At 39.2% G+C, this 27,973-nt stretch overlaps 2 protein-coding genes across 2 annotated transcripts; one reads left to right on the top strand and one right to left on the bottom strand.

Annotated features, from left to right (window-relative positions):
- Positions 1 to 12: 12 nt before the first annotated feature.
- LOC139478950 (uncharacterized) lies at positions 13 to 23,545 on the top strand. The gene is made up of 11 exons (XM_071261668.1): positions 13 to 54; positions 1,856 to 1,953; positions 3,129 to 4,088; positions 7,770 to 7,907; positions 9,235 to 9,373; positions 12,080 to 12,199; positions 12,788 to 12,886; positions 14,224 to 14,456; positions 16,437 to 16,599; positions 19,634 to 19,761; positions 21,910 to 23,545. The coding sequence occupies exons 3-11, from the start codon at positions 3,360 to 3,362 to the stop codon at positions 22,051 to 22,053; spliced, it is 1,893 nt and encodes a 630-aa protein (XP_071117769.1). The 5' UTR covers positions 13 to 54; positions 1,856 to 1,953; positions 3,129 to 3,359; the 3' UTR covers positions 22,054 to 23,545.
- A 419-nt stretch (positions 23,546 to 23,964) lies between these two features.
- Positions 23,965 to 25,587, bottom strand: LOC139479327 (uncharacterized). The gene has a single exon (XM_071262187.1). It carries the CDS (start codon positions 25,585 to 25,587, stop codon positions 23,965 to 23,967), a length of 1,623 nt encoding a protein of 540 aa, XP_071118288.1.
- Between the last annotated feature and the right edge of the window lie 2,386 nt (positions 25,588 to 27,973).

The raw sequence follows: 27,973 nt of genomic DNA, 5'->3' as shown, positions 1-27,973 counted from the left end.
AATCAAGTGCCCCGTGAAAAGTGACAAATTGCTCTCAATATATGCGGAGGTATTGTAAGTTCCCAATATATGTATCACATCGAATAAGTTCATAGTTGTTGTATCCTATCATGATTTGTTACACTCTTGTCGCTAGACCTGAACGATTCTCTGCGATGTTGACAAGTATGAATGTGTCAACTATTTGACATTACTCCAACTTCCGGACTTTAAAGTCAAACTCAAAGTTCCATCTGTTTGTTTGTTTGTTTGATTGTTTGTCCGCACTCAGCAATATTCCAGCTGTATGACGGCGGTCTGTAAATAATCGAGTCTGAACCAGTAATCAAGTGATCGACATCATTACATCGATCATCGCAACTGGGATCGATGGCATGCATCAACCAAGTCAGCGAGCCTGACCACCCGATCCCGTTAGTCGCGTCTTAGGACAAGCAAAGTTGCCTTACACGGCAAGCATGGGTTGCTGAAGATCTCTATTCTACCCCGGATCTTCACGGGTCAGTTCCATAAGTACGACAAATAGTTCCAGGCAACAGCTGGTCAAGAATATTTTGTTTCTTTGCAATTAGGGTTTTTTCATTACAGCTGGGTTGATTTCCACCATAAAAATTGATATAGGAGTCGAACAATGTAGGGATCTGAGCGTTCATTTAAAAGAAATATTTCTGGGAGTGGGATTTTGTTGGACCTAAAGGGAGGAAGTGCTTATGTCATATGTTTACACCTCAGGTCCATAACTACAGTGTCATGTGAGACATGGTTTATGTATACATTTTGTAATTAGAGTACCGTATTTGATGTAATAAGCGCACAGGGCGCTCTCAAAATTAGATATAGGGGGCTCTTATTAGAATATGATTTTGGTGAAAAAAAGTTGAAAGATAAAATTTGTGGTTTATGCTGACAGCCTGAAGTGTTTATGTACGACAGATATATTTTTCCAGAATTTAATGGCCCATAATCAAGGATGCATATAACACATGAGTGCGTATTATATGCGAATAAATAAGTCTTGTGCACATTGATCAATCGGAAGGGGTGCTAATTGGGATTGTTCACCAGCAAATATATACGCAAATGTCGTCGTGGGCGCTTATTAGAGCGGGGCGCTTATTACGTCGAATACGGTAATCGTTAACTACTATGTTTAGTTCCATCCATATGTTTTGAGGCAAAATAACCTTTTTGAACATCATTAACAAATTGAGCCAACTGTCTTTTATGGCGTGATAATGTAGCCATGGCGACGGACACTTATTTGACACTGACGGTCTATGTTATTAGTAGTGTGCTATTAATGTAAATACATTTTCAGAAATAAATGCAATTTTTATTTGAAAGGAATAAACATGATTGTGCATTAAAATTATGACTTCAAAATTTGAAATGTTTGAGTGGCTGTTGGAGATAAACATTTTACAATTGTAAATACAAATCAAAGAGCAATTTCAACATATAGTTTGACTTTGCCAAGAACACATGTGTATTATTGTGTTATTGTGTATATTTGAAGTAGTTTTGTGGAGAACACATTTCTTTGATTGAATAATTTGAACATGTTATGTTTTCTTCATTTTTCTGTGAAATCTTATTTACATGTGAGTGAGTGAGTGAGTGAGTGAGCATTACAATTTGTAGCAATAATCCAATTATCACATTGAGGGAAGAATGGGCTTCACACATTGTACCTGTGTGTCATAACACAAAATGAGGAGCATGCATTTATATCTGTTTGTAGTAGTTTAAAATGTTCTAGATTCAGGTGGTTCCTCACTCTGGAGGTAGTGCCACCCTTAAAAGGGAGCTGAATGTAGCAAGTTTTGCATTTTGATTTTGTTTCTTCTTCTGACAGTTTGGAAGATTGTCACACAGTTGAGCGGAAGTTGTCCACCTTAGCTACTAAGAAGGGGAGATAATTAAACTGAAAAAGGGAAATAACTCTCCAAGAATGTGAGTAATAATTTACTTTTTGGGTAGTTATCAAGCTCCACTCCAGACATAAAACTTGTTGTTCCAACTTTTAAATGCCTATCAAAGGCGTCATGCTGGACTCATGTGAATACTAATTGTTAGTTATGTTGTGCATTCAAAGTTTGTTTTTAATCATGATTTGAAATTCGATAATTGTCGTTAATTCTTATAAGATTGATAAGGAAAATGCAGAACCAGGACTTGGTTGACTGTTGTCTGGTGCTATTTTACATTAGTTTGAGATTATTAAACACGTACATAAAACATTGCTTGTCAAATTTCTCACCAGTAGGTTATGGAGAATTAATTCAATAATTATATTTATTCAGGGTAACCATGATTGTCCTCGTGATTAGATCATTCTTAGTGGAGTTAACTTAGTGGTTAAAAAGTTTACTTGTCACGCTGAAGACCACGGTTGATTCTTCATATGAGTACAATGTGTGAAGTCAATTTTGCAGTTCACTGTCTTGATATTGCAAAAGAATGCTTAATGCTCACTCTCTATAATTAAACAGACCTTATCATGATAGATGTGGATATATTTTAGTTCAATAGGACCCACATCCTGAACGTACCACAAGCCTGCTAGACCCATTCAGTTGTTAAGTGTCATCAGTATTGATTAGGACTTCAAATGAAGCATATTGCAATATTTATTGTGTTTTCAGGTATATATTGGGTAAAAAGAAATATCAAGTTTCAAAAACATTTAAGTGATTTTTCTATCACATTGTTATCTCTCCTGTATGAAAGATTATGAGTGTGACTTCACATGCCCTATTCATTTCTCAAACCAAAACAATAGAGCTACGCACAGTGAAGCCATAAGCCCAAGCGCTATGTTTTTTAATAGAGGCAAATTAAGGGGGAGAGTGAAAGTGTTTCTTACAGCTGAATTACAAGATACTAATTAGTATTTGCCAGCTTGATTAGATTAGAAGCCAGTGTGTATAAAGCCAGTCCCTCCCATACCCAGAGTTCATTGCGGCCAGCCTTGTACCTCCGGCACATCATCACATCTTACACAGTCCATTCAATATATTGCAGTACAAATCTGTTGCCAGTACACAGCCCTAGTATTTATACAGACTGGTCACAGAGTATAGATCGATGTCTGTCCCTATTGACATGATGTCTGTTTTTCTTTTCAGATATTCTGTAAAATGATGGATCACTGATACTCCAGAAATGGACATTTCTCCAACTGTGTGTTCACAAGAATATAAAGATGGTGCAGATCAGCACTTTCCTGACTTGAAGGATGAAGAGTGTCAAGACTCTTCCATGGGTTTCCATGAGAACTATGCCAGATTAAAATATGTTCCCTTGTCTTGGAAGAAGTCAGACTGAACACAAATCTGATTCTGTTGGATTGATGATGAATGGAACAGATGGATGTAAAACTAAATGTCGACAAGCATTCAGTATCAGAAATGGACAGTTGTACACTACAAAATGGGAATTGTGATAACCAGAAATGTGTGTCGAATACTTACAACAGGAATGTAAACTTTCAACGATCACAAAATGAGGTCATTAGTCAGACTTCTGAATTATCAGAACATACCAAACCAATCTTTTCTGGTGGCAGTGATCCCATCCCATCAAAAGGGCAAGATGATTCTGTGATTATGCAGAATTCATCTTGTGTTCCTAATTTTGACCTCTTGGAAGACTCAGATGGAGAGGAAGAGTCAGATGGAGAGGAAGAAAGGGAAAGTTTTGAAATTAAAATTGATGATGGAGAGAACAATAATGAAATCTTTTCAAAATGTGACTATTCTGGCGATGGTGAACAACTGATACCACGTGGAGTTAACAGAAACCCCAGACCTGCCACCTCTGTCCCCAGTTTTGTCTACGGTGTCTCTAGATTCAGCTTGAATCGCGAGTTGTCGAGGATTACACTACCTGGAGATGACTTAACCATAGGTTCTACTGCCCCAAGGGAGCATTTCAGCACAGACTTACAAGAGGATAGTATCCCACTATATCAGCCACCTCAAAAGGTCTTCCATGATGTCAAGCCGGGAACCATGAAGGATTTAGAAGAGTTTGTTACAAAGAAAGTGTACAGAGCTACACCTAACACAGGGCTGCTAGTTAGTGAAGTAAGTGTACATAGCCACACCTAACACAGGGCTGTTAGTTAGTGAAGTAAGTGTACATAGCCACACCTTACACAGGGCTGCTAGTTAGTGAAGTAAGTGTAATAGCTACACCTTACACAGGGCTGCTAGTTAGTGAAGTAAGTGTACATAGCCACACCTTACACAGGGCTGTTAGTTAGTGAAGTAAGTGTACATAGCCACACCTTACACAGGGCTGCTAGTTAGTGAAGTAAGTGTAATAGCCACACCTAACACAGGGCTGTTAGTGAAGTAAGTGTAATAGCCACACCTAACACAGGGCTGCTAGTTGGTGAAGTAAGTGTAATAGCTACACCTTACACAGGGCTGCTAGTTAGTGAAGTAAGTGTAATAGCCACACCTAACACAGGGCTGTTAGTGAAGTAAGTGTAATAGCTACACCTTACACAGGGATGTTAGTTAGTGAAGTAAGTGTAATAGCTACACCTAACACAGGGCTGCTAGTTAGTGAAGTAAGTGTAATAGCTACACCTTACACAGGGCTGCTAGTTAGTGAAGTAAGTGTAATAGCTACACCTAACACAGGGCTGCTAGTTAGTGAAGTAAGTGTAATAGCTACACCTTACACAGGGCTGTTAGTTAGTGAAGTAAGTGTACATAGCTACACCTTACACAGGGATGTTAGTTAGTGAAGTAAGTGTAATAGCTACACCTAACACAGGGCTGTTAGTGAAGTAAGTGTAATAGCTACACCTTACACAGGGCTGCTAGTTAGTGAAGTAAGTGTACATAGCTACACCTTACACAGGGATGTTAGTTGGTGAAGTAAGTGTAATAGCTACACCTAACACAGGGCTGCTAGTTAGTGAAGTAAGTGTAATAGCTACACCTTACACAGGGCTGCTAGTTGGTGAAGTAAGTGTAATAGCTACACCTTACACAGGGCTGCTAGTTAGTGAAGTAAGTGTAATAGCTACACCTTACACAGGGCTGCTAGTTAGTGAAGTAAGTGTAATAGCTACACCTTACACAGGGCTGCTAGTTAGTGAAGTAAGAGTAATAGCTACACCTAACACAGGGCTGCTAGTTGGTGAAGTAAGTGTAATAGCTACACCTAACACAGGGCTGCTAGTTAGTGAAGTAAGTGTACAGAGCTACACCTAACACAGGGCTGCTAGTGAAGTAAGTGTACATAGCCACACCTTACACAGGGCTGTTAGTTGGTGAAGTAAGTGTAATAGCTACACCTTACACAGGGCTGCTAGTTAGTGAAGTAAGTGTAATAGCTACACCTTACACAGGGCTGTTAGTTAGTGAAGTAAGTGTAATAGCTACACCTTACACAGGGCTGTTAGTTGGTGAAGTAAGTGTAATAGCTACACCTTACACAGGGCTGCTAGTTAGTGAAGTAAGTGTAATAGCTACACCTTACACAGGGCTGCTAGTTGGTGAAGTAAGTGTAATAGCTACACCTTACACAGGGCTGCTAGTTGGTGAAGTAAGTGTACATAGCCACACCTTACACAGGGCTGCTAGTTAGTGAAGTAAGTGTACAGAGCTACACCTAACACAGGGCTGTTAGTGAAGTAAGTGTAATAGCTACACCTTACACAGGGCTGCTAGTTAGTGAAGTAAGTGTAATAGCTACACCTAACACAGGGCTGTTAGTGAAGTAAGTGTAATAGCTACACCTTACACAGGGCTGTTAGTTAGTGAAGTAAGTGTAATAGCTACACCTTACACAGGGCTGTTAGTTAGTGAAGTAAGTGTAATAGCTACACCTTACACAGGGCTGCTAGTTAGTGAAGTAAGTGTAATAGCCACACCTTACACAGGGCTGCTAGTTAGTGAAGTAAGTGTAATAGCTACACCTTACACAGGGCTGCTAGTTAGTGAAGTAAGTGTAATAGCTACACCTAACACAGGGCTGCTAGTTAGTGAAGTAAGTGTAATAGCTACACCTAACACAGGGCTGTTAGTGAAGTAAGTGTAATAGCTACACCTAACACAGGGCTGTTAGTTAGTGAAGTAAGTGTAATAGCTACACCTTACACAGGGCTGCTAGTTAGTGAAGTAAGTGTAATAGCTACACCTAACACAGGGCTGCTAGTTAGTGAAGTAAGTGTAATAGCTACACCTTACACAGGGCTGCTAGTTAGTGAAGTAAGTGTAATAGCTACACCTAACACAGGGCTGCTAGTTAGTGAAGTAAGTGTAATAGCTACACCTAACACAGGGCTGTTAGTGAAGTAAGTGTAATAGCTACACCTAACACAGGGCTGCTAGTTAGTGAAGTAAGTGTAATAGCTACACCTTACACAGGGCTGTTAGTTAGTGAAGTAAGTGTAATAGCTACACCTAACACAGGGCTGCTAGTTAGTGAAGTTAGTGTAAAGAGCTACACCTAACACAGGGCTGTTAGTGAAGTAAGTGTAATAGCTACACCTTACACAGGGCTGCTAGTTAGTGAAGTAAGTGTACAGAGCTACACCTAACACAGGGCTGTTAGTGAAGTAAGTGTAATAGCTACACCTTACACAGGGCTGCTAGTTAGTGAAGTAAGTGTTCAGAGCTACACCTAACACAGGGCTGTTAGTGAAGTAAGTGTAATAGCTACACCTAACACAGGGCTGTTAGTTAGTGAAGTAAGTGTACATAGCCACACCTTACACAGGGCTGTTAGTTAGTGAAGTAAGTGTACTGAGCTACACCTAACACAGGGCTGTTAGTGAAGTAAGTGTAATAGCTACACCTTACACAGGGCTGCTAGTTAGTGAAGTAAGTGTACAGAGCTACACCTAACACAGGGCTGTTAGTGAAGTAAGTGTAATAGCTACACCTTACACAGGGCTGTTAGTTAGTGAAGTAAGTGTACAGAGCTACACCTTACACAGGGATGTTAGTTAGTGAAGTAAGTGTACAGAGCTACACCTTACACAGGGCTGTTAGTTAGTGAAGTAAGTGTAATAGCTACACCTAACACAGGGCTGCTATTGAATCAAGTGTATTTAACTGAGAAATGAAGGATAAGGGTTGAACCAAACACAGGGTTGCAGGTTAATGAAATAACCAGAAATATAACAATTATGTTTATTTAATCACAATCTCATTAAAATCAGATCTTAGTTCTCGCTACCGCTAAACAAAGATCTGAGGACATACCATTATCCCATTAGGGGTCACGTCATAACGACCTTTCATCCGACCAATCAGAGCGTCGCTTACCAGATTATGAAAGTGACAGTCGGAATGTGATTTCTAATCATCAAATGTCGAAAACTTTAACACATGGTATTCCGAATGAAAGTTACGAGTCTAACATCTGAATCCATACAATCTAGACCATCTATTAGTCATTCCAGAATTTGTCAAAATATGTTTTGGAGCGTAGTCACCAATTTGAAATTAGTGCCATAAAGCATGAGAAAGCTGCCTTCTGATTGGTCATTCCATTGGTCGGTCAAAGTTTGCTCAAGGTCGGTCTGACGTGACCCGTAAGTGGAGGTCCTCAGATCTTTGTTTAGCGATAGCGAGAACAAAGATCTGTTTTAAATGAGATTGATTTAATCATGGATCTTGTCCACACAGGAAAGTCAAAGCAACACTCTACTTGGTTAGCAGGAATGCAAACTAGAAGACTGTCACTGTTTTACTCGCCAAAATTGCAAGATACTTGTTGAAGAAGAATGTTTTCTCTTTCAGAAACTCACTCCAGTAAATATCAGGGGTGAATGGTATTACAGAGAAAAAGAAGAATACAGTATACTCGAAGGAATACAGCAAGCCAGTGTTTGTCTATGTGAAGACCGTCAGTCTCACCAGAAGTTTGTACGGAAACTGGTATGTATCTGGTATTTTCTAACTGTTCAAATCAACTGCAAATATGTCAGTCATGTGTCAGTAATATTTTGAAGTGTCAAGTGAATAGTCAAGGCAAAGCATGAACTATGTTGCCTTTGATACATACAGACCAGTTCCAATATGAGGAAAATACTTGGACTAGGCGGTATTACTGGTATTCCGATATCAGAGCTCCAAATAGCTTTTTGATCAAATGAGTTTTTATTCTAGGGTTTCTATTTTAATCATTGTATTAATTGGGTTATTACACTTTTCATCGGGTAACCAATATATTTTCACTCATTTATTCATCCCTCTTGGGTGGAAATTTTAAGATTTTAAAAAAATGAGATAATGTTTTGGATGTACATAACCATGATAACTGTTCTAAATATATAGGCTTGACTCGGAAAGTAAATTAATAGCTCGTAATTGTGTTTCGGAAATTAGCTCCTTTGTACGCATGCTGAAAAAGCTTCATTGGGTATTTATGAGTGCTGTTTTTTTACCTTTGAGTTTTTTATTTAATGCCTGCGTTTCTGTACGCAGGTTAATTGAAAGTTATTGGGTTTTGAATATTTTTGGGGGTATTTTACGCAAATACGCAGCTAATCTGTAGCTCTGCAATATTCTGCGGTATGCTTCACAAACGATGTGTATTACAATATTTTACCAGTATACAGCCCTCTGATTAGTTACTGAATGGTGACATCTGCAACTGAATTGTAACATTGGCGGCCTTATTTTAATTTTGCAGAAGTGCGAGGATTCAGTAGGCCTCATTATCATACTTTGTGCAATACATTAAGTTTACGAACTTCTGACATGCAAAAACCATTCTGCTTTACTTGACATCAGGCTGATGAGTTGTGCGTGAAAACAATAATGACTTTAACCATGGTAACTTTGAAACTAATAATAGTTATAGTGAATGTGATTCCAGGGCAGTGAACGCAAAGGAGGACACAGGGAAACCGTCCATGCCTGTAACAGTTGAATTTAGATCAAAATCGGTGCTTGTAGAAAGAAAATTAAAAAAAGAAATGGTTAACAAAGTATTTGTGGCTAAAATAAGATGCGAAGACAGATACAATGACATTTCCAAATTTGATGCATCAGTGACATTAAAGTGATATCTGATGCAATTCCCTTTTTTGACTTGTACCATATGTCCCAGGTGAACAATATATATATATATATATATATATATATATATATATATATATATCACAGCCTTCTGTGTCATTGTCCCCTAACTATTATCATCAGGTGTTTTGACGTCCTACAGAATGATAGCCATGATAACAGTATTTCTCTTGGATTTCAGCAGAAACGTGTCAAGTTTGAAGGTCAGAAGAAATCTGTATTAGTTCCTTTATTGCACCATGACAGTCCTCACATAATGGACATCTATGGACTCATTGTCCTCCAGGAGGAAATCCATGTATTCATGGAATATTGTGAAGGTTGGTGAATAGTCCGGGTATTTCAATTACCGTATTCGACTTAATAAGCGCCTCACTCTAATAAGCGCCCATGGCGATATTTGCTTATGTATTGGCAAGTGAACAAACCCAATTAGCACCCCTTCCGATTTATCAATGTACACAGGACTTATTTATTCGTGTATAATACGCACTCGTGTGTTATATGCACCCTTAATTATGGGAAATTAAATTCTGGAAAAATGTATCTGTCGTATATAAACATTTCAGACTGTCAGCATAAAACACGAAATTTATCTTTCAACTCTGTTTTTTCCACCAATGTAATATTCTAATAAGAGCCCCCTATTTCTAATTTTGAGAGAGCCCTGGGCGCTTATTACGACGAATACAGTAATATTAATAGACAAGACTCCAGAAAAGCTGCATTTTTGCACAATGTGAAACAAATCGCCATTTACCCAAATAATTTTGAGTTCCTTGCATCCAAAAATCATGATAAAGATATAGCAAAACTTTGTAATCATGCAATATAGCCCTTTCAAGTTGCGTACAGGGGAACGGGCTGGCCCAGTCGTCTAAGGCACCGCGATTCGCTGTGCAGAGTTGCGTCCCTTGGGCACACCAGAAACCTATGATTGTGGGTTCGAATCCCGGTTTGCCCCGATTATGTTTCTTGGTTTAAGAGCACCATACTCGTGCTCGTCGGTTTCACCGAAGTGGTAAAGTGGGACCTGCATTACTTCGGGCTTTCCTCCCACATTAAGCTGACACGCCGCGATATAACTGGAATACAGTTAAAAGCGGAGTTAAATCCAACTCACTCACTCACTCAAGTTGTGTTCCTGTAGTTCTTTACAGATTGTTTTGCTGAAGCATCGAGGTAACATACAATCTCCTGCGGTGAATAGCTCTAACATGTCTAAGTCACCCTTAATAGTAACTTAGACACAAATTTGGAGTCACAGGAAACAACATTTTGGGCAGAATTATGTTTTTAAAGGTCCATTCATTGGTCTAAGACTTGTCCCAAGGGAGGAAAAACCTAAAAAATACCCATGCACAAAGAAAACTGTCAATACCCAATATAAATGAATACATGCCCTATTTGACGTAATAAGCCCCCTGCTCTAATAAACGCCCACGGCGATAATTGCTAGTATATTGGCTAGTGAACAATCCCAATAAGCATCCCTTCCGATATACCAATGTACAAAAGACTTATTTATTCCCGTATAATACACACATGTGTTTTATATGCACCCTTAATTAGTGGAAAAATATATCTGTCGTAAATAAACATTTCAGGCTGTCAGCATAAACCTCGAAATTTATCTTTCAACTCTGTTTTTTTTACCAAAATAATATTCTAATAAGAGCCCCCTATTTCTAATTTTGAGAGCGCTTATTATGTCGAAAACGGTAAGTTAATGCTACAGGTCTCAAAACATTATCTTGAGTCCTGTGTATATTTTGTCTTCACGTCAGGGTACCCTGAACATTCATGGTAGAATGTTTTTCAAAGTTGTCTATCTCTCTTTAATAGCATAGCAATGTGTTATTTATTTGTTACCGTTGTCCAGGAAGATTGCAAGACATTCTGACTCTGGTCCTTCACACAAAGAAGTGACATGAACATGGGGACTAGCTTGGTAAACTGATACTTGTTCATATGGCTACTAAATGTTCACCCCTAAAGGCAGCTGCAAATTCTCAGCTGTGTATTGCTCCAGTTTTAGTGTCCCACATCCACTGTTTGCTGATATATAGCGATGATTCACACCTTAACATTCTGCTCGTCTGATGCTGATTTTGTGCTGGCATTTACAAGCTCTATCAGATTGCAAATGTCCCCTTGTTCCCAAACGATTTACCTTTGAAAACAGTCAAAGCTATCATGAGGGCCAGTGTTTACTGCCACACTTAATAGCTTTCGACAAAGCAGCTGAGGCAGTGAACTTGGCCCCTTCGTGTTTGCAGGTTAATTACGCAGAGCTCGTTTAGCAAATCAGCAACTTATTTTGAAATTATAAACAGGCATTCCGTCAACCTTGCCAAACTCCACGATGACAGTTACATCATGATCATTTGCCATCACACTTTCCTGTAGAAGTATCGTGGTACTTTTGAGTCCTATAAAGCTCTCGAACCCACACGACACCAGTTTGCAGGGACTAGATGAATAGTGTTTTTAAATATTTAACTAAATACCCACATGTGTAAAAACTAGTGGGTAACAGAAATTTGAATACCCAGATAGAATTACTGATACCCAATGATTTTAAAATTCATGGGTAAAAATACCCACAACACCAAAAGCTTAGCTAGAGCTCTGTAACGTTTGCCAAAATATGTCCAATATCAACATAATTGGTGATTAGAGAGTTAAAAGTGTCCAGGATATTATCTATAGGCCGGTAACAAGCAGCATCAGACATTAGTAGAAAGTTATGAAGACATAAATAGGGGCTATGCTTTTGTGGCCAGTGGATGTCAGATAGTCAAAATGAACAGTACATAGGTATGAGTTTGCAGCCTCCCTGCAGACACACAGACAAGTATAGTCATGGCAACCAGATGGTTAACCAAATAGCTATAGAACAGAGCTAGTGATGTTCCATTCATTGATTGCATACCCTTCAGATGTCCAGCCAATGCACTAATTTTATATGATCATTTTTGATTCTGATGTATGTTCTGATGTAGATGGTAGGTTTCCTGTTGTAGGTGGGCATTTGGAACACAACGCACATTATTCTGTCAGTGAAGCTGCACAAGCTCTTCGTCAACTGCTACAAAGTCTGTCTTACATTCATAGCAGGGGGCTCGTTCATGGCGACATCAAGCGTGAGTACTGAAGCTTTTGATGATGCTCCAGGAGTGAGGGAGTGAGTTGGGTTTAACGCCGCTTTTAACATTATCACGGCGTGTCAGCTTAATGTGGGAGGAAAGCCAAAACTGAGGCAGGTCTCGGACGTTTTCTACTTCGGTGAAACCCACAAGCACGGGTATGTTGCTGACAAACCTAGAAACATTATCAGAGAGACCCAAGATTCAAACCTACAATCATAGGTTTCGAAGTGAGTGGGTTAAATTGCTGACTTTGTGTGCTGGTGATTAGATGCCTCATGATGGCAGTGTTTGTTCGAATCCTTGACTGGACTCAATCCCAAAAAGTACGAGAATCTGTACTTTCAAAGTCTTTACTAAGTAAGTTTTGTCCCAAATATAACATTCCTTAAGTCTGAGGCTTTACTTGTCATGGTCACTTCTCAACAGCTGTGGGCTTACAAACTAAGCATCAGAAACTTAATGCGACATAGATATGTTCCAAGTTTACAAGTTATTCCCTAGTTGATGTAATACATAGTACTGTCACAACATCTTCAAAATAACTTCATTTAGAACTTAAATCTCCTTCTTATCTTTTACCAGCTGAAAATATCTGCCTCCGAATACCAAAAGATCTGACATCTCTTTGCCTGATTGACTTTGAGTTTGTCAGAACTCAGGAATCTCCACCCCAGTTTAAAGGTAAGAGGAAACATTCTTGATATGGACCATGATTAACCCTTTACAGAGATATTTGCGTAGAAGATGAACAAAACTGTTGTTATGTTACATGTGTATTTGGCATTTCTTCTTATACACCACTGGCAACACAAAAAGTAGTCAATTCCTACGAATGCCCATCTTCCCAAGGCAAGGGAGTTAACTGACTTTAAAAGTCCAGTTTCCACCCTTGCTGAACTAGGCTGGAATTACTGGGCTAGATCGTTGCTCCACCAGTGGCTATTACCAATTATGTCCCTTTTAAGCCTCTCCTATGGACCAATCAGATTCCACCTCTCGTATCACTTTACACAAAATGGTGGCACTCAGTCAGGATGATCTGATCAATAATCACGATCTATATTGTGATAAAACGGGTCTTACATGGCGAAATGCATCAAATCACGTGAGCACCTTGATTAAAAACATGAAAAGATTTGGAAAATATCTGATGACATCGAGTTGGCGGTGCAAATGCTGTGCAAATCCTGCAATCGAACGAAATCTGCACAACAGTTTACGCACCGGATTTTGATTTCGGGGTGCGATTTTTGATTGGACTATGCATAGACTCGTTAGTTCAGACAAAAGGTAACTCCATAATACCAGCCTAGTTCGGCAAGGGTGGGAACTGGACTTTTATAGTCAGTTTACCCTCTTGCCTCGGGAAGATGACGAATACCATGCCTCGATTACATCACTGCCATAAATCCAGTATTTTGGCTAACATCACTCTATAACATCTTCAAATTTTCAACAGATGTCCTCAACTATCCACAATCATTTCTGCAGATAATAGTATCCTGCCTTCTAAACAGAATACTTTAAAACTATCTTTATTTCAAACAGGATCTCAAATATTACAAATTCCCTTAAAGTCATCTTCCCGAGGCAAGGGCATTAACTGACTATAAAAGTCCAGTTTCCAGCCTTGCTGAACTAGGCTAGTTTTATTACACTCCAGATCTTGATTATTGATCAGATCGTCTTGACTGGGCACCGCCATTTGTTTGAAGAAAATGCAAGTGATATGAGAGATGGAATCTGATTGGTCAACAGGAGGGACTAGTAATAGCCACTGGTGGTGCCTGGATTGAGCCTAGAAATTCCAACCTAGTTCGGCAAGGGTGGAAACTGGATTTTAATAGTTTGTTAATGCCCTTGCCTCATGAAGATGCTCAGAGTAGATGTCCTCTGTTACCAAAGATTAACTTACTGGGATTTACCCACACTGGTTATTGCACAAATACAAATATAAAAACATCTGATCTCAATTATATTTTTATTTTGGGTGATTTTAAGAAATTTATCTCTTCCAGGTTACACATCTCAGTTTCTGCCTCCTTGGTGGGAAGCAATAAAAAAAGAGGAGAAGTTCTCTCCCTTGTTGGTAACTATGGACCTATGGGCGACGGCATGTGTGGCCATTTGTCTGCTGACTGGCAAGAGGCCCTGGTCAAATCAAGTTAAATATTATAAGAAACAGTGTCAAAAATGTCCACCCAACAAGAGATGTTCTTGCAGCAGTGTATTGAGGCAAATCATGAATCATGTATGTATATATTAGTTCCTAAAACCACTGTGAGCAACTCATCTTAAACAATTACCCTTGGAAGGATTGTATTTCTGTCTATACTCACACTTTGATAGTTTGAGAGATATTGTTTACGTTTTAGGTGTAATCCCCTAAACTAGCGAATGAGTGTGGCATTTAGAAGCTATAGTATCAATGAAGACAGGTTTGACATACTGATTTCAAGTTCTGTATTGTTCAATGTGCGTTACAGGCACTAGTATGTTTATCAAATAGGCTAAGAAAATAAAAGAAATGGTTCTCAGGCAATTTTTTTTTAAGATATAGTGAGGAAGGGCAGGGTCTTTTTCAATCTCATTAAAACCAGATCTTAGCTCTTGCTACCGCTAAACAAAGATCTGAGGACATCCCATTGCAGGTCACGTCAGACAGACCTTGCGCAAACTTTGACTGACCTATGAAATGACTAACAAGAAGTCCACATTAGCCAATCAGAAGGCAGCTTTCTCATGCTTTATGGCACTATTTTCAAATTGACAACTATGCTTCGAAATATATTTTGACAAATTCCTGATAAAAAAATTTAAACCTGAACAAAAAAACATTCTGGAATGGCTAATAGATGGTCTAGATTGTATGGATTCAGTCGTTAAGCCCGTAACTATCAAGGTTGCAAGATTAGAAATCACATTCTGACTGTGACTTTCATGATGTGGTAAGCTATGCTCTGATCATTGTTTAGCGGTAGCGAGAACTAAGATCTGATTTTAATGAGATTGGGTCATTTTTTTCTATTGTTTTGTTCAAACGACTAAGTAACCAATTAAACAGTTTTGTAACCAAACAAACACTTGTGTACCATCAACCTGGGAAAGGGCCTGCAAACATAAATGTATTCCTTGATGAGTAAAATACTGGAATACAGTATTTGACTACTGTTGGACTTGAATATTTAAGGATTTATTTATTGTTGGGAAATAGTATTCACGACCGTCCGTATGTACGTCCGTACGTCTGTCTGTACGTCCCACCTGTTTGTTGCCGCGATATCTCAAGAACTAAACACTGGATTGTCTTCATATTTAGAACTATGGTGTATATACAGACACCGCAGACACCAGTCGGTTTTGTGACCTTGACCCCATTTTCAAGGTCACAGCAGGCAAATCTGCTTTTGGAGTTGGAAAACGGTGTTGCCGCAATATCTCAAGAACTAATCGCTGGATTGTCTTCATATTTGGTACTATGGTGTATATACATTTCGTCACTTTGTGACAAATACTTGTTATATATTTTTTTTAATTGGAAATAAAAACAAAACATGCAGCAAACTTTATGATGATGCGGGCGGTGCCTGAGAACCAAGACTATTATTTTTTTAGCCTCAGGTACCAGTACCTGTATCAGAATATTGCATTGATGAGAGAATAAAGAAGCTGAATACCATAAATCAGCACTGTCTGCAAAATTGATGGACTTGTAGCTAATGCAAATAGAAGTCAGGTTATGTGTGAACACAATTCTTTTGAAAGAAATAGAACCAAATTAGAACTGATCGATGTGGACAAAGATGAAACATTGCCTTCATTAACACAACTATAAAATGGTTTAAGAATGATAACTTGAACAAATATTGATTTATTTCGATCAAATACAATCTGAAGATAGGTGATATAACCTAGTTTGATAGTCAGCTAGATTGGTCATGATTAATTTCATCAAATATATTACTATGGTATAGCTCTTATTGGGGGTGATCGGGTAGCCCAGTGGTTAAAGTGTTAGCTCATCAAGCTGTAGACCCGGGTTCGATTCCCGACATGGGTACAATGTGTGAAGCCCATTTCTGGTGTCCCCAGCCGTGGTATTGCTGGAATATTGCTTAACCATACTCACTCACTCACTATAGCTCTTATTGGACAGTAGATAACTTTGATATGCCATTTCTGTTTCTGTGACTTTGAAATAGGATATCAGATGTATTGTTTTTTGTTTCAGATCCGTTCTAATGGCCATACTATTTTAAACCTGCTAGACACCAACAAACTCACTGAAACAGTAGAGGGGACGTTACTCTTTATGACCTTGACCTTCCTGACCCAGAAGCACCAAGGTGACAGAGACATCTGCAAAGCTGAGCAGGCCTTAAAGATACTCAATGGTATTTTTATTTTCCCCATATCATGAATAATTAGATGATGAGATGTGTGGTATTTCAATCATCAGTGGAACTATTATTTGCTATTATTTGCTATTATTGATTCAGGGCCGCCTCTGTGGTCTAGTGGTAGAGTGTCTGCCTGGAGAGCGGAAACTCCAGGATTCGATCCCCGGAGGGGTCATATCAAGAAACATTAAAATATGGTACTTGTTATTTGCCTGTCTGGTGCTCGACATTAAAGGGCTAAAACAAGGACTTGGAGGCTCAGAGTCAGTACACTGTGCCTGAGTGGGGTATTCATGTTAAACTGCGGCATGGTATCTCAGTGGGCTAGCACTATAGAATCAGCTTTAGTCCGGACAAGTACAAGTAGCCACACACACATGTATGTGCATGCGCATTGCTATATAAGTGCAATAATTTTGGATGCATCGTGAAACCCCATTTCAGCTCACCTATTATTCGTTGGTTAGTCAGTGTTGTTGTTCTGTAATTGAATAGAACTCAAGTACGCAATGCTTGTCCTAAACAGTTTTTGTTTGTTCTTTAATGCCGCATTTAGCAGTATTCCAGGTATATGACTGCAGCCTTTAAATAATTGAGTCTGGACCAGACAATCCAGTGATTGGCATCATGAACATCGATCTATGCAATTTGGGATATGATGGCATGCATCAAGCGAGTCTGACCACCCTATCCTGTTAGCAGCGTTAGAAATTGGCACTAGTCCTATAGTCCTTACCAAACTGACCAATAGTAAAGGTATCCTAAGGACGAGTAGAAATTGGTCCATTTTAAGGGTTTTGCTATGTGATATCATTATAAGGACTAGTGGACAAAACTGTTAGTTTCTAACCCTGGTTAGTCGCCTCTTTACGACAAGCATGTGTCACTAAAGACCAATTCTAACCTGGATCTTAACCATTCTCTTTAAAATCAGATCTTAGTTCTTGCTATCGCAAAACAAAGATCTGAGGACATCCCATTACGGGTCACGTCAGAACAACCTTTCATTAGACCAATCAAAGCGTCACTTACCAGATCATGGAAGTGACAGTCGGAATGTCTTTTCTAATCATGCAACCGCTAAAATCAATCTCAACCATATATTAGACATTCCGGAATGTTCGTTTGTTCAGTTTTCAAAATTTTAATCGAGAACTGTGTCAACATATCTTCCAAGCGTAGTCTGAAATGGAAGTCGCCAGGCTGAAACAAGTGCCGTAAAGCTCGAGAAGCTGCTATCTAATTGGCTGATGTTGTCTTCTTGTTAGTCGTTTCAGTGGTCAGTCAAAGTTCGCGGAAGGTCGTTCTGATGTGACCCGTAATGGGATGTCCTCAGATCTTTGTTTAGCGACAGCAAGAACTTAGGTCTGATTTCAATGAGATTGGATCTTAACAGGACTTAAAACAATGAGGTGACTATTGAGGATGCTTTACACTGTGTCATTTGTCTGATTGTGTGACCTTGTGCCCTGATGCTGTGGATCATTGCTCCACCCATTGGTTAACCTGGCCCAGAGTCAATTACATACAAGCTGACTGCCTCGTAGAGCAATATTCCCTCACTCACTGAGTAACTGGTACATTGGTTTTAACTGGTACATTGGATTTATGTTTGCTTGGTTTGCCTGGTCCGACATAGAACCTGTCATCTTTCATTATCCTGATCTCCATTCTATTCTGATAAATACCCTAGACCAGTTCACCACCAGAGCCTCTAGGGCTGGGATGTGTAACTCATGTACCCGGTACTCGAGTCGGGTGGGTCCTCAGTAGGACCTGGGTATCCACAGTACTACCCAGACCTGTGGTTAGTCATGTAATATATTGTTTAATGACAAAAACTCACTGTAGCTCAGTGGTTGCACTTCAAGTAGCTGATGATTGCATTTCTTTCTGATGATGCACACATTTCTTTTTACTTGTATGTGTTTGAGTAAAGATAAAGCTTCAGTCAAGTTCAGTGTATGCATGATCTGATAGTTAAATACGTCTCTGCCAGGGCTGCAGTTAAACAATTCCTAATGGGACATTTTGTACCCAACTCCTGCGACCTATAGGGGGTCGGGTACCCGGGTAGTAGACTCGTCCCAGCACTAATAGCCCCATCTCCATATCTCGAATCACAAGCTTAGCAAAGAATTTGCTCACTCATGAATTTGAAATCAAGAAACCAATCAAAATCGCTCTTCTGCTCATTGTGCTCAGTGCCGTAGGCAGTTGCCCCCCCTGGATTTTTTATAGAAAACATTTTTCCTTGAGAAAGTTAACTTGAATAAGAAATGATTAATCTTATTTGCCCCCCTTGTAAAAAAAAGTTAACTACGGCCTTGGTGCTACATTTATAATTGCAGCCTTCCAAACCCTGGATATATTTATACAAATCAGAACACTGTTGTCAATGAAAGACGGGGAGGGAACTCCTCATCAACAATACAATCAAATTGCTATTTGTGACAGCAAGAAAAGATCATGTCTCGTCAGACACAGGTGGTAACCCTGCTTGATGCAGAGCTCCAGATAACTTTTGGAGCAATATAGTTTTTACTCGAAGGTTTCTATTTTAATTGGGTTATTACATTTTTCATTGGGTAACCAATATTTTTTCACTCATCTTTCCTAACATTTTGAGATTTAAAAAAACCCTGTAATCATGTTTTAGATGTATATAAGGGTTCTAACTATATGCTTGACTTGGAAAGTAAATTAGTTCTATTGTACGCATGCTGAAAAAGCTTCATTGGGTATTTGTGCATGCTGTTTTTATACATTTTAGTTTTCCATTTAATGCATGCATTTCTGTACGCAAGTTAGTTGATAGTAATTGGGTTTTGCACAAATACGCTGCTTATCTGTAGCTCTGTTGTTGCATTCATGAGAGAACAGTGTAATTTGATTGGACGGCTGTTTGTATGGTCAGGTCAGGTCATTTGAATGAGACTCAAAATGAAGCTATGATGGTGAATGAGTCCTGTGTTTTTATCAAAATGGAATGAGCACCTCTATATGTACTCTCTCTCTCTCTGTGCAGGGGAGGATGAGGTGGTGGAGAAAGTGGAGGTTGAGATTCAGTTCAAAGACAGGCGGGTGTACAGGAGACAGGTGGAGCGAGGTACATCTGTAGGACAGGTGCTCCAGATGCAGGATGTACAACAAAAGGTAACGCAGTCTGACCTTTCCAAGGGGTGGTTGGGTAGCCTAGTGGTTAAAACGTTCGCTCATCACGCCGAAGACCCGGGTTCGAATCCCGACATGGGTACAATGTGTGAAGCCCATTTTTGGTGTCCCCCGCCGTGATATTGCTGGAATATTGCTAAAAGCGGCGTAAAACCAAACTCACTCACTCACTGACCTTTCCATGCTTTTTCAATATGGCTTAACGATTCTCCGATACCTATGATATCATCAATACTTAGGTACACACGATACTTGAATCTCCAGTTTGTGAGATCATGATACGCCATAAATAGAACAGGAACTACCGTATTTGACATAATAAGAGCCCAGCTCTAATAAGCGCTCACGGCGATATTTGCTAATATATTGGCTAGTGAACAATCCCAATTAGCACCCCTTCCGATTGATCAATGTACACAAGACTTATTTATTTGTGTATAATACATATATTATGTGTATCCTTAATTATGGGAAACTAAATTCTGGAAAAATATATCTGTCGAACATAAACATTTCAGGCTGACAGCATGAACCATGTAATTTACGGTCTTCCAACTCTGTTGTTTTTCAACAAAATAATGTTCTAATAAGAGTCCCCTATTTCTAATTTTGAGAGCGCCCTTACGGTAATTGAGTTACTTCCCGTAACGGCAGAAGTAGTGGCACTTATCAGCATGTCAGAACACAAGGACATGGTAGCTGAGGATGCTGAGAACTAACTGTTAAATTTAATAACCATCCCTTCATTTAAACCTGTTTTGTTTTTGTGGTTTTCTTTGTTAAACTTTTTGAGCTATCAATACATAAATATATGAAGTGATTTCATCATTTCTTACAATTTGATGTGGTGTACTGTGATACCAGTTGTATCGCCAGTTCGTGTCTATTTCTCACTGATTATTAGTGGAACAATTATGCCTTATATAGGGTTACATATGGCCTGTAGTCAGTTAGTCTGAGATGAGTGAAAATACAGAGGGACCAGATGTTTTCTACCATGATCTACATATTTTGCCTAAACCTCTAGTCTGGAGGAGCTCTGGCCTTGTTTGATAGGAGGGGTGGTCGGGTAGCCTAGTGGTTAAAGCATTCGCTTGTCACACCGAAGACCCGGGTTCGATTCCCGACATGGGTACAATGTGTGAAGCCCATTTCTGGTGTCCCCCACCATGATATTGCTGGAATATTGCTGAAAGCGGTGTAAAACCATACTCTCACTCACTCGAATTTGTTTTCCTTATATATATTCTGATGGAAAGTAAGATCACCAGACATTATTCAGCAATGTGTTGAGCACACCAGATATTGTTTTCTGAACGCATCAGATCAGCTGACATTAATCTGAAATATTGCTGTTTGTCACTTAGACACAAAGTGTTTGGAGTCACCTATTGTCTAGTGTTGTACACATTTTTTGTAATATTCATGTTTTCTCCAGAGTTGCTTGACAGATCAATCTAAAACTTGTGTTGTGCCAAGCTGACCACAACAGGGGTTAAGTTTGTAAAAGTAAAAAAAAAAGACCCAGGTTCAATTTCCGACATGGATACAATGTGTGAAGCCCATTTCTGGTGTCCCCGCCGTGATATTGCTGGAATATTGCTAAAAGCGGCATAAAACTCTACTCATTCATTAAGTTGAACTTAATAATCAATGCAAAAGTAGTGCAATCGTGCATAGCTATAGCCTAGGATGAAAAGATGAAAAGATACTACGCTTTGTATTTCTCTCTTCCTGTTACCTTTTATTCTTGACCTTTTCTTTTTAAAATCACAAGTTTTTAAAATGCAAGTTTAAGTCCTAATACGATCTGATTTACGATACAGAAACACGCTCAGGTACATACCGGGTACCACAATGTCCCTTCCTTCATAATTTATCTATATGATGTCTTCCAACATCAGTTTCCCCAGCGATATGCATGTGAACTATTGTGGTGACAGATTGTGTGTAAGGCGATCAAGCTTTGCCATCATCAGTAATAAAGAACGACTATACCTCAAACTTACACCACACTGTTATAATATGTAAAGTTATCTGCAGCTTGTATGGATCTGTCAAATTAGTTGTGCTTTGTGGTTAGATAAGTCCTCATCTGAATGGCCATGCTGATTATGTTATTCTTCACAGTTGCAAGATCATCCCAAATTGAAGGAATGGACCTTGGCTCGGCCTCCATCCGACCACTCCATCAACAGCAAATGCACCATCACAGTAAAGAAGGGGGATTCTACATTCAAGAAGCTGATAGACAAACTGCCCTTCTGGGGATAGAATACATATCTGTCATGGTGACACAAAGAGCTGTTCCATCACATAATTTTTGTTTGTTTTTGTTTAACGCCACACTCAGGAATATTCAAGCTATATGATGGCAGTCTTTAAATAATTAATTCTGGACCAGACAATCCAGTGCATCATGAGCATCGATCTATTCAATGGGAATAAAACATGCATCAAACCAAGTCAGCGAGCCTGGTCACCCAATCCTGTTATATAGTTGCCTCTTACAAGCATGGGATGACGAAAACCAATTGTAACCCGGATCTTCATAGGACCGATCACATAATCATGGATGTCCGTTGATGAGAGTTCTTGACAGGTTGACAAAAGCTACTATTCATAGCTATATATATCGCTAAACAAAGATCTTAGGACATCCCATTACAGGTCACGTCAGAACGACCTTTCATCCAACCAATCAGAGCGTCCCTCACCAGATCCTGAAAGTGACAGTCGGCATGTGTTTTCTAATCATGCAACCACGAAATATTTAACAGAGGGTATTCCGAACGACAGTTACAGGTTTTATGATTATATCCATACAATCTAGGACATCTATTGCCATTCCAGAATGTTCTTCTTATTAGTTTTAATTTTTTTAATCGAGAATACATCAAAATATGTTTCGAAGCGTAGTCGCCAGCTCGAGAAAGCTGCCTTCTGATTGGCTAATGTTGATTTCTTGTCAGTCATTTCATTGGTCGGTCAAAATTCGCGAAAGGTCGTTCTGACGTGACCCGTAATGGGATGTCCTCAGATCTTTGGTTGCGAAAACTAAGATCTGATTTTAATGAGATTGAAGTATGTTCTGCATTTTCTTTTTCTCAGTCTCTGATAAAGAAAATCCATATATTAATACTAAGATTTACAACAAACCATTTCAAAAGCCCTGACTGCTTAACTATGTGTCGCCGAAAACCCGGATTCGATTCCCGACATGGGTACAATGTACGTGTGAAGCCCTTTCTGGTGTACCCTACCGTGATATTGCTGGAATATTGCTAAAAGCAGTGTAAAACCATACTCACTCACTTTACTATATATTATCATATAAACTTTATACGGGTAACAATTTTGTATCAAGAATTAACAGCTATAGCTCTCCTGCACATTCTTCACGTTGGTCTGTTTTCCAAAGGTCTGGGACCCTTTACTGACTTGTCACAACAAATCAATTTGATGTATTGACGAACGTGTTTGTGGACACACCCATATGACATCATGTAATGTCCACAACACAAGATCACCATTATGCATTTCCTGTGGGGCTCCGAATGTATCAATTAACCCTCATACTTGTCAATTCCCATTGTCACCACAGATAGAGAACCCCAACTAATGTTGGTTACAACCAGCAGAAAATTAACGTTCACATGAAATCGCTGGCATATCTACATTGTCACATTGTTAAAATAATTAATAATTACAGATGTGGTACTCCGGAATTCCAGCATATCTCTAGTCGTATTGAATGAGTGAGTATGGTTTTTACGCCGCTTTTAGCAAAATTCCAGCAATATCACGGCAGGGGACACCAGAAATGCGCTTCACACATTGTACCCATGTCGGGAATCGAAGCCGTGTCTTCAGCGTGACGAGCGAATGCTTTAACCACCAGGCTATCCGACTGCCCCTTGTCGTAATGAGTGTGCTGTGAGAAGCAGAATTTGTTTTTGTGTAATTAGAGTAAATATTAGCTGCCACATTGGTATGGAACCTAAATCTTGACAAAGCAGAGAGAGCTGTGTTTTGGGGACTTGAATCAAACTTTCTACGACTGCCTGTTAACTTGTGCATAGCCACTGCAGCCTTAGCAGACTGTAGAATGTGAAAGTGCCATAACTTCAGTGTGTTCTGTAAGTGACATTTTAGATGCTGCAGTATTGATGAAGATACAGTTGATTACAACTCCAATATTCTTTCAATGTGATGTTTTGATACAGATGCTAGTACCTTTATCAAGCAAGTGTTTTTGATATAGATGCCTGCACCTTTATCAAGCAAGTATGTTTCGATACAGATGCCTGCACCTTTATCAAACAAGTATGTTTCGATACAGATGCTAGTGCCTCTATCAAGCATGTACGTTTCGATACAGATGCCTGCACCTTTATCAAGCAAGTACGTTTCGATACAGATGCTAGTACCTTTATCAAACATGTATGTTTCGATACAGATGCTAGTGCCTTTATCAAGCATGTACGTTTCGATACAGATGCCTGCTCCTTTATCAAGCAAGTACGTTTTGATACAGATGCTAGTACCTTTATCAAACATGTATGTTTCGATACAGATGCTAGTGCCTTTATCAAGCATGTACGTTTCGATACAGATGCCTGCACCTTTATCAAACATGTACGTTTCGATACAGATGCTAGTACCTTTATCAAGCATGTACGTTTCGATACAGATGCCTGCTCCTTTATCAAGCAAGTACGTTTTGATACAGATGCTAGTACCTTTATCAAACATGTATGTTTCGATACAGATGCTAGTGCCTTTATCAAGCATGTACGTTTCGATACAGATGCCTGCACCTTTATCAAGCAAGTACGTTTCGATACAGATGCTAGTACCTTTATCAAACATGTATGTTTCGATACAGATGCCTGCACCTTTATCAAGCAAGTACGTTTTGATACAGATGCTAGTACCTTTATCAAACATGTATGTTTCGATACAGATGCTAGTGCCTTTATCAAGCATGTACGTTTCGATACAGATGCCTGCACCTTTATCAAGCAAGTACGTTTCGATACAGATGCTAGTACCTTTATCAAACATGTATGTTTCGATACAGATGCTAGTGCCTTTATCAAGCATGTACGTTTCGATACAGATGCCTGCACCTTTATCAAACAAGTACGTTTCGATACAGATGCTAGTACCTTTATCAAACATGTATGTTTCGATACAGATGCTAGTACCTTTATCAAGCAAGTATGTTTCGATACAGATGCTAGTACCTTTATCAAGCAAGTACGTTTCGATACAGATGCTAGTACCTTTATCAAACAAGTATGTTTCGATACAGATGCTAGTACCTTTATCAAGCAAGTATGTTTCGATACAGATGCCTGCACCTTTATCAAACATGTACGTTTCGATAGAGATGCTAGTACCTTTATCAAACATGTACGTTTCGATACAGATGCTGGTACCTTTATCAAACATGTATGTTTCGATACAGATGCTAGTACCTTTATCAAGCAAGTATGTTTCGATACAGATGCCTGCACCTTTATCAAACATGTACGTTTCGATAGAGATGCTAGTACCTTTATCAAGCATGTACGCTTCGATACAGATGCCTGCACCTTTATCAAACAAGTATGTTTCGATACAGATGCTAGTACCTTTATCAAACAAATATGTTTCGATACAAATGCCTGCACCTTTATCAAGAATGTACGTTTCGATACAGATGCTAGTACCTTTATCAAACAAGTATGTTTCGATACAGATGCCTGCACCTTTATCAAGAATGTACGTTTCGATACAGATGCTAGTACCTTTATCAAGCATGTATGTTGCATTGAAGTAAGAGTGTCTGCACTATTATGGTGGCTCAAATATAATCAGACCATTCCTTGTTTATTGTGTAAGATATCCTCAGGGGTCCTTTCCTGCATCTGTATGGCTTTACTGTTCAGATTATGATTGGAAAGAATTGTATTGTGGACATTGTTTTCATCAAGCGATCAGTATAAGATAGTTGTTTAATTTTAATTGTTCAAATATCTTAAAGAATATCCATAATTTGTTTAGAGTTTCATGTAAGACATAATGTTTGTTTGTTTGTTTGTTGTTTGACGCTGCACTCAGCAATATTCCAGCTATATGACGGCGGACTGTAAATAATTAGTCTGAACCAGACAATCCAGTGATTGACATCATGAGCATCGATCCACACAATTGGGACATGCATCAACCAAGTCAGCGAGCCAGACCACCCGATCCCGTTAGTTGCCTTTTATGGCAAGCATGGGTTGCTGAAGACCTATTCTACCCCGCATCTTCACAGGTCGTAAGACATAATGAAATGAGGGAGTTGAAAGTCATTTTAAAACATATCTTGCATGTTTGTGCACATTTTCATAACCGTATTTGCCATGATAAGTGTCCTGGGCACATGGAAATTGACAGAGGCGCTTATTAAAACCATTCACTAGTTTGTTGACATTTCCGGATTTATGTTTATCGATACTGACTGGAATTCTTGCAATTGACTTTCATTTTTAAGGGCCAAAGTAACTTGCTCCTATGGTACTCACAGATTTATGTAATAATATGTACATGAACTGATTTGAAAGACTTGAGGAGATTCTGAGGTGTAGGTGCTGTTTTTATGCACCTTTATCTTCGTATTTTTGTACAAATATTATTGTAATTGTACTTGTATTTATGTGGCATGAATACAATAAAGTTATGACATGTTAGTTATTGTATATTATTACCTACAAGGGCAAACATATAGGGGTTCATAAAAACCAGATGTGCCCCAGGGTCATATCACGTCACGAGACAACAGTGTATTGTTTCCGTCATCCGATTGTAATTGTGACGCGAGGTCGAAATGAGCGAGAAGCTAGATCATAGCTGAAGATTGTTCACGTCATTCAACAAATTGTGGTTCCGCAGCTGTTCTTATAGGTAAACACTAAAATTGTCTCTGTGTGTAGATTTCTTATAATAATGTTTCTTAGATTTCGGTAATAAATAGAACATTATATTTGTGTTTATGTCACACTATGTTTATGACACTCATGCATAAATTCTAAAAACCGGAATTAAAACACTCGTGTCGTAAACATAGTATGACATGAACACTTATATAATATCCTCTATTTATTCCGCAATTGTGGTTGGGGGTTGATGTAGTTTTTTGAGTGCTCTGGTTTCAATGAACCTCCATTGTCCATGACTGCCAGTTTGATGAATTCAGAAGTCCATTTCAGAGAGAAAAGACCACTGAAACTTAGTTTAATTTCATGGTAAAAATCTCTGTGACCAGAATCACCCAAACACCATTCTTTGAAACTACATTCACATTATTTTATTGAATCCTTTTCAGTCAGTCAGTGAGTATGGTTTTACGCCGCTTTTAGCAAAATTCCAGCGATATCACGGCGGGGGACACCAGAAATGGGCTTCACAGCTTGTACCCATGTTGGGAATCGAACCCGGGTCTTCAGCGTGACGAGCGAACACTTTAACCACAAGGCTACCCGACCGCCCCTCCTTTACAGTCAATAGTCTTCACCAGCAGGTGTCAACACACATTTGGGTGTGTCTATGGATGTATTCCAGGGGGTACTATAAAGTAATAAACTAAAGGTGTCTATGCTATATGGGTATTTTACTTACATTGGCTGGGGCCTGTGGAGTTGGGGTCCACCATTGATTGATACTGTCAAGTCTATCAAAATTGCATAGGCTTAAGATCAGATTTACAAATGATCAGAAAATAGTATTCTATCTAATCTCTGATATTGCATGCTGTGATAGGACATTTTTCCACTGCTCCATGCCTGTTTAGTGAGTGAGTGAGTGAGATGGGTTTAACGTCGCTTTTAACATTATTCCAGTTATATCACGGCATGTCAGCTTACTGTGGGAGGAAAGCCTGAAGTGATGCAGGTCTCAGACGTTTACCACTTCGGTGAAACCCACCAGCACGGGTATTGTTGCTGATAAACCCAGAAACATAATCGGGGCGAACCGGTATTCGAACCCACAATCATAGGTTTCTGGCGTGCCCAAGGGATGCAAATCTGCACAGCGAATCGCGGCGCCTTAGACTACTGGGCCACCCATGCACCCCCATGCCTGTTTATGCAGACCTACTGCCATCATGCCAAGTTCAAAGGAGACATATTTCCCTTGGTTTAGGCACTCCTACCTAATAAAT

The sequence above is a fragment of the Haliotis cracherodii genome, unplaced genomic scaffold (assembly GCF_022045235.1).
Source record: "Haliotis cracherodii isolate W230 unplaced genomic scaffold, xgHalCrac1.p SCAF_4, whole genome shotgun sequence".
Classification (NCBI taxonomy): Eukaryota; Metazoa; Mollusca; class Gastropoda; order Lepetellida; family Haliotidae; genus Haliotis; species Haliotis cracherodii.
The sequence above is the reverse complement of the archived record's forward strand: the minus strand, read 5'-3'. Positions and strand labels throughout refer to the sequence as shown.

Excerpts from the sequence above, each read along its gene's own strand:
- LOC139478950 (XM_071261668.1), top strand. The coding sequence starts at position 3,360 with ATGGAACAGATGGATGTAAAACTAAATGTCGACAAGCATTCAGTATCA. Across the intron at positions 9,374-12,079 it reads ATTCATGGAATATTGTGAAG|GTGGGCATTTGGAACACAAC; the intron begins GTTGGTGAATAG and ends TTCCTGTTGTAG. Across the intron at positions 19,762-21,909 it reads TGCAGGATGTACAACAAAAG|TTGCAAGATCATCCCAAATT; the intron begins GTAACGCAGTCT and ends TATTCTTCACAG.
- LOC139479327 (XM_071262187.1), bottom strand. The coding sequence starts at position 25,587 with ATGCTTGATAAAGGTACTAGCATCTGTATCGAAACGTACATTCTTGAT.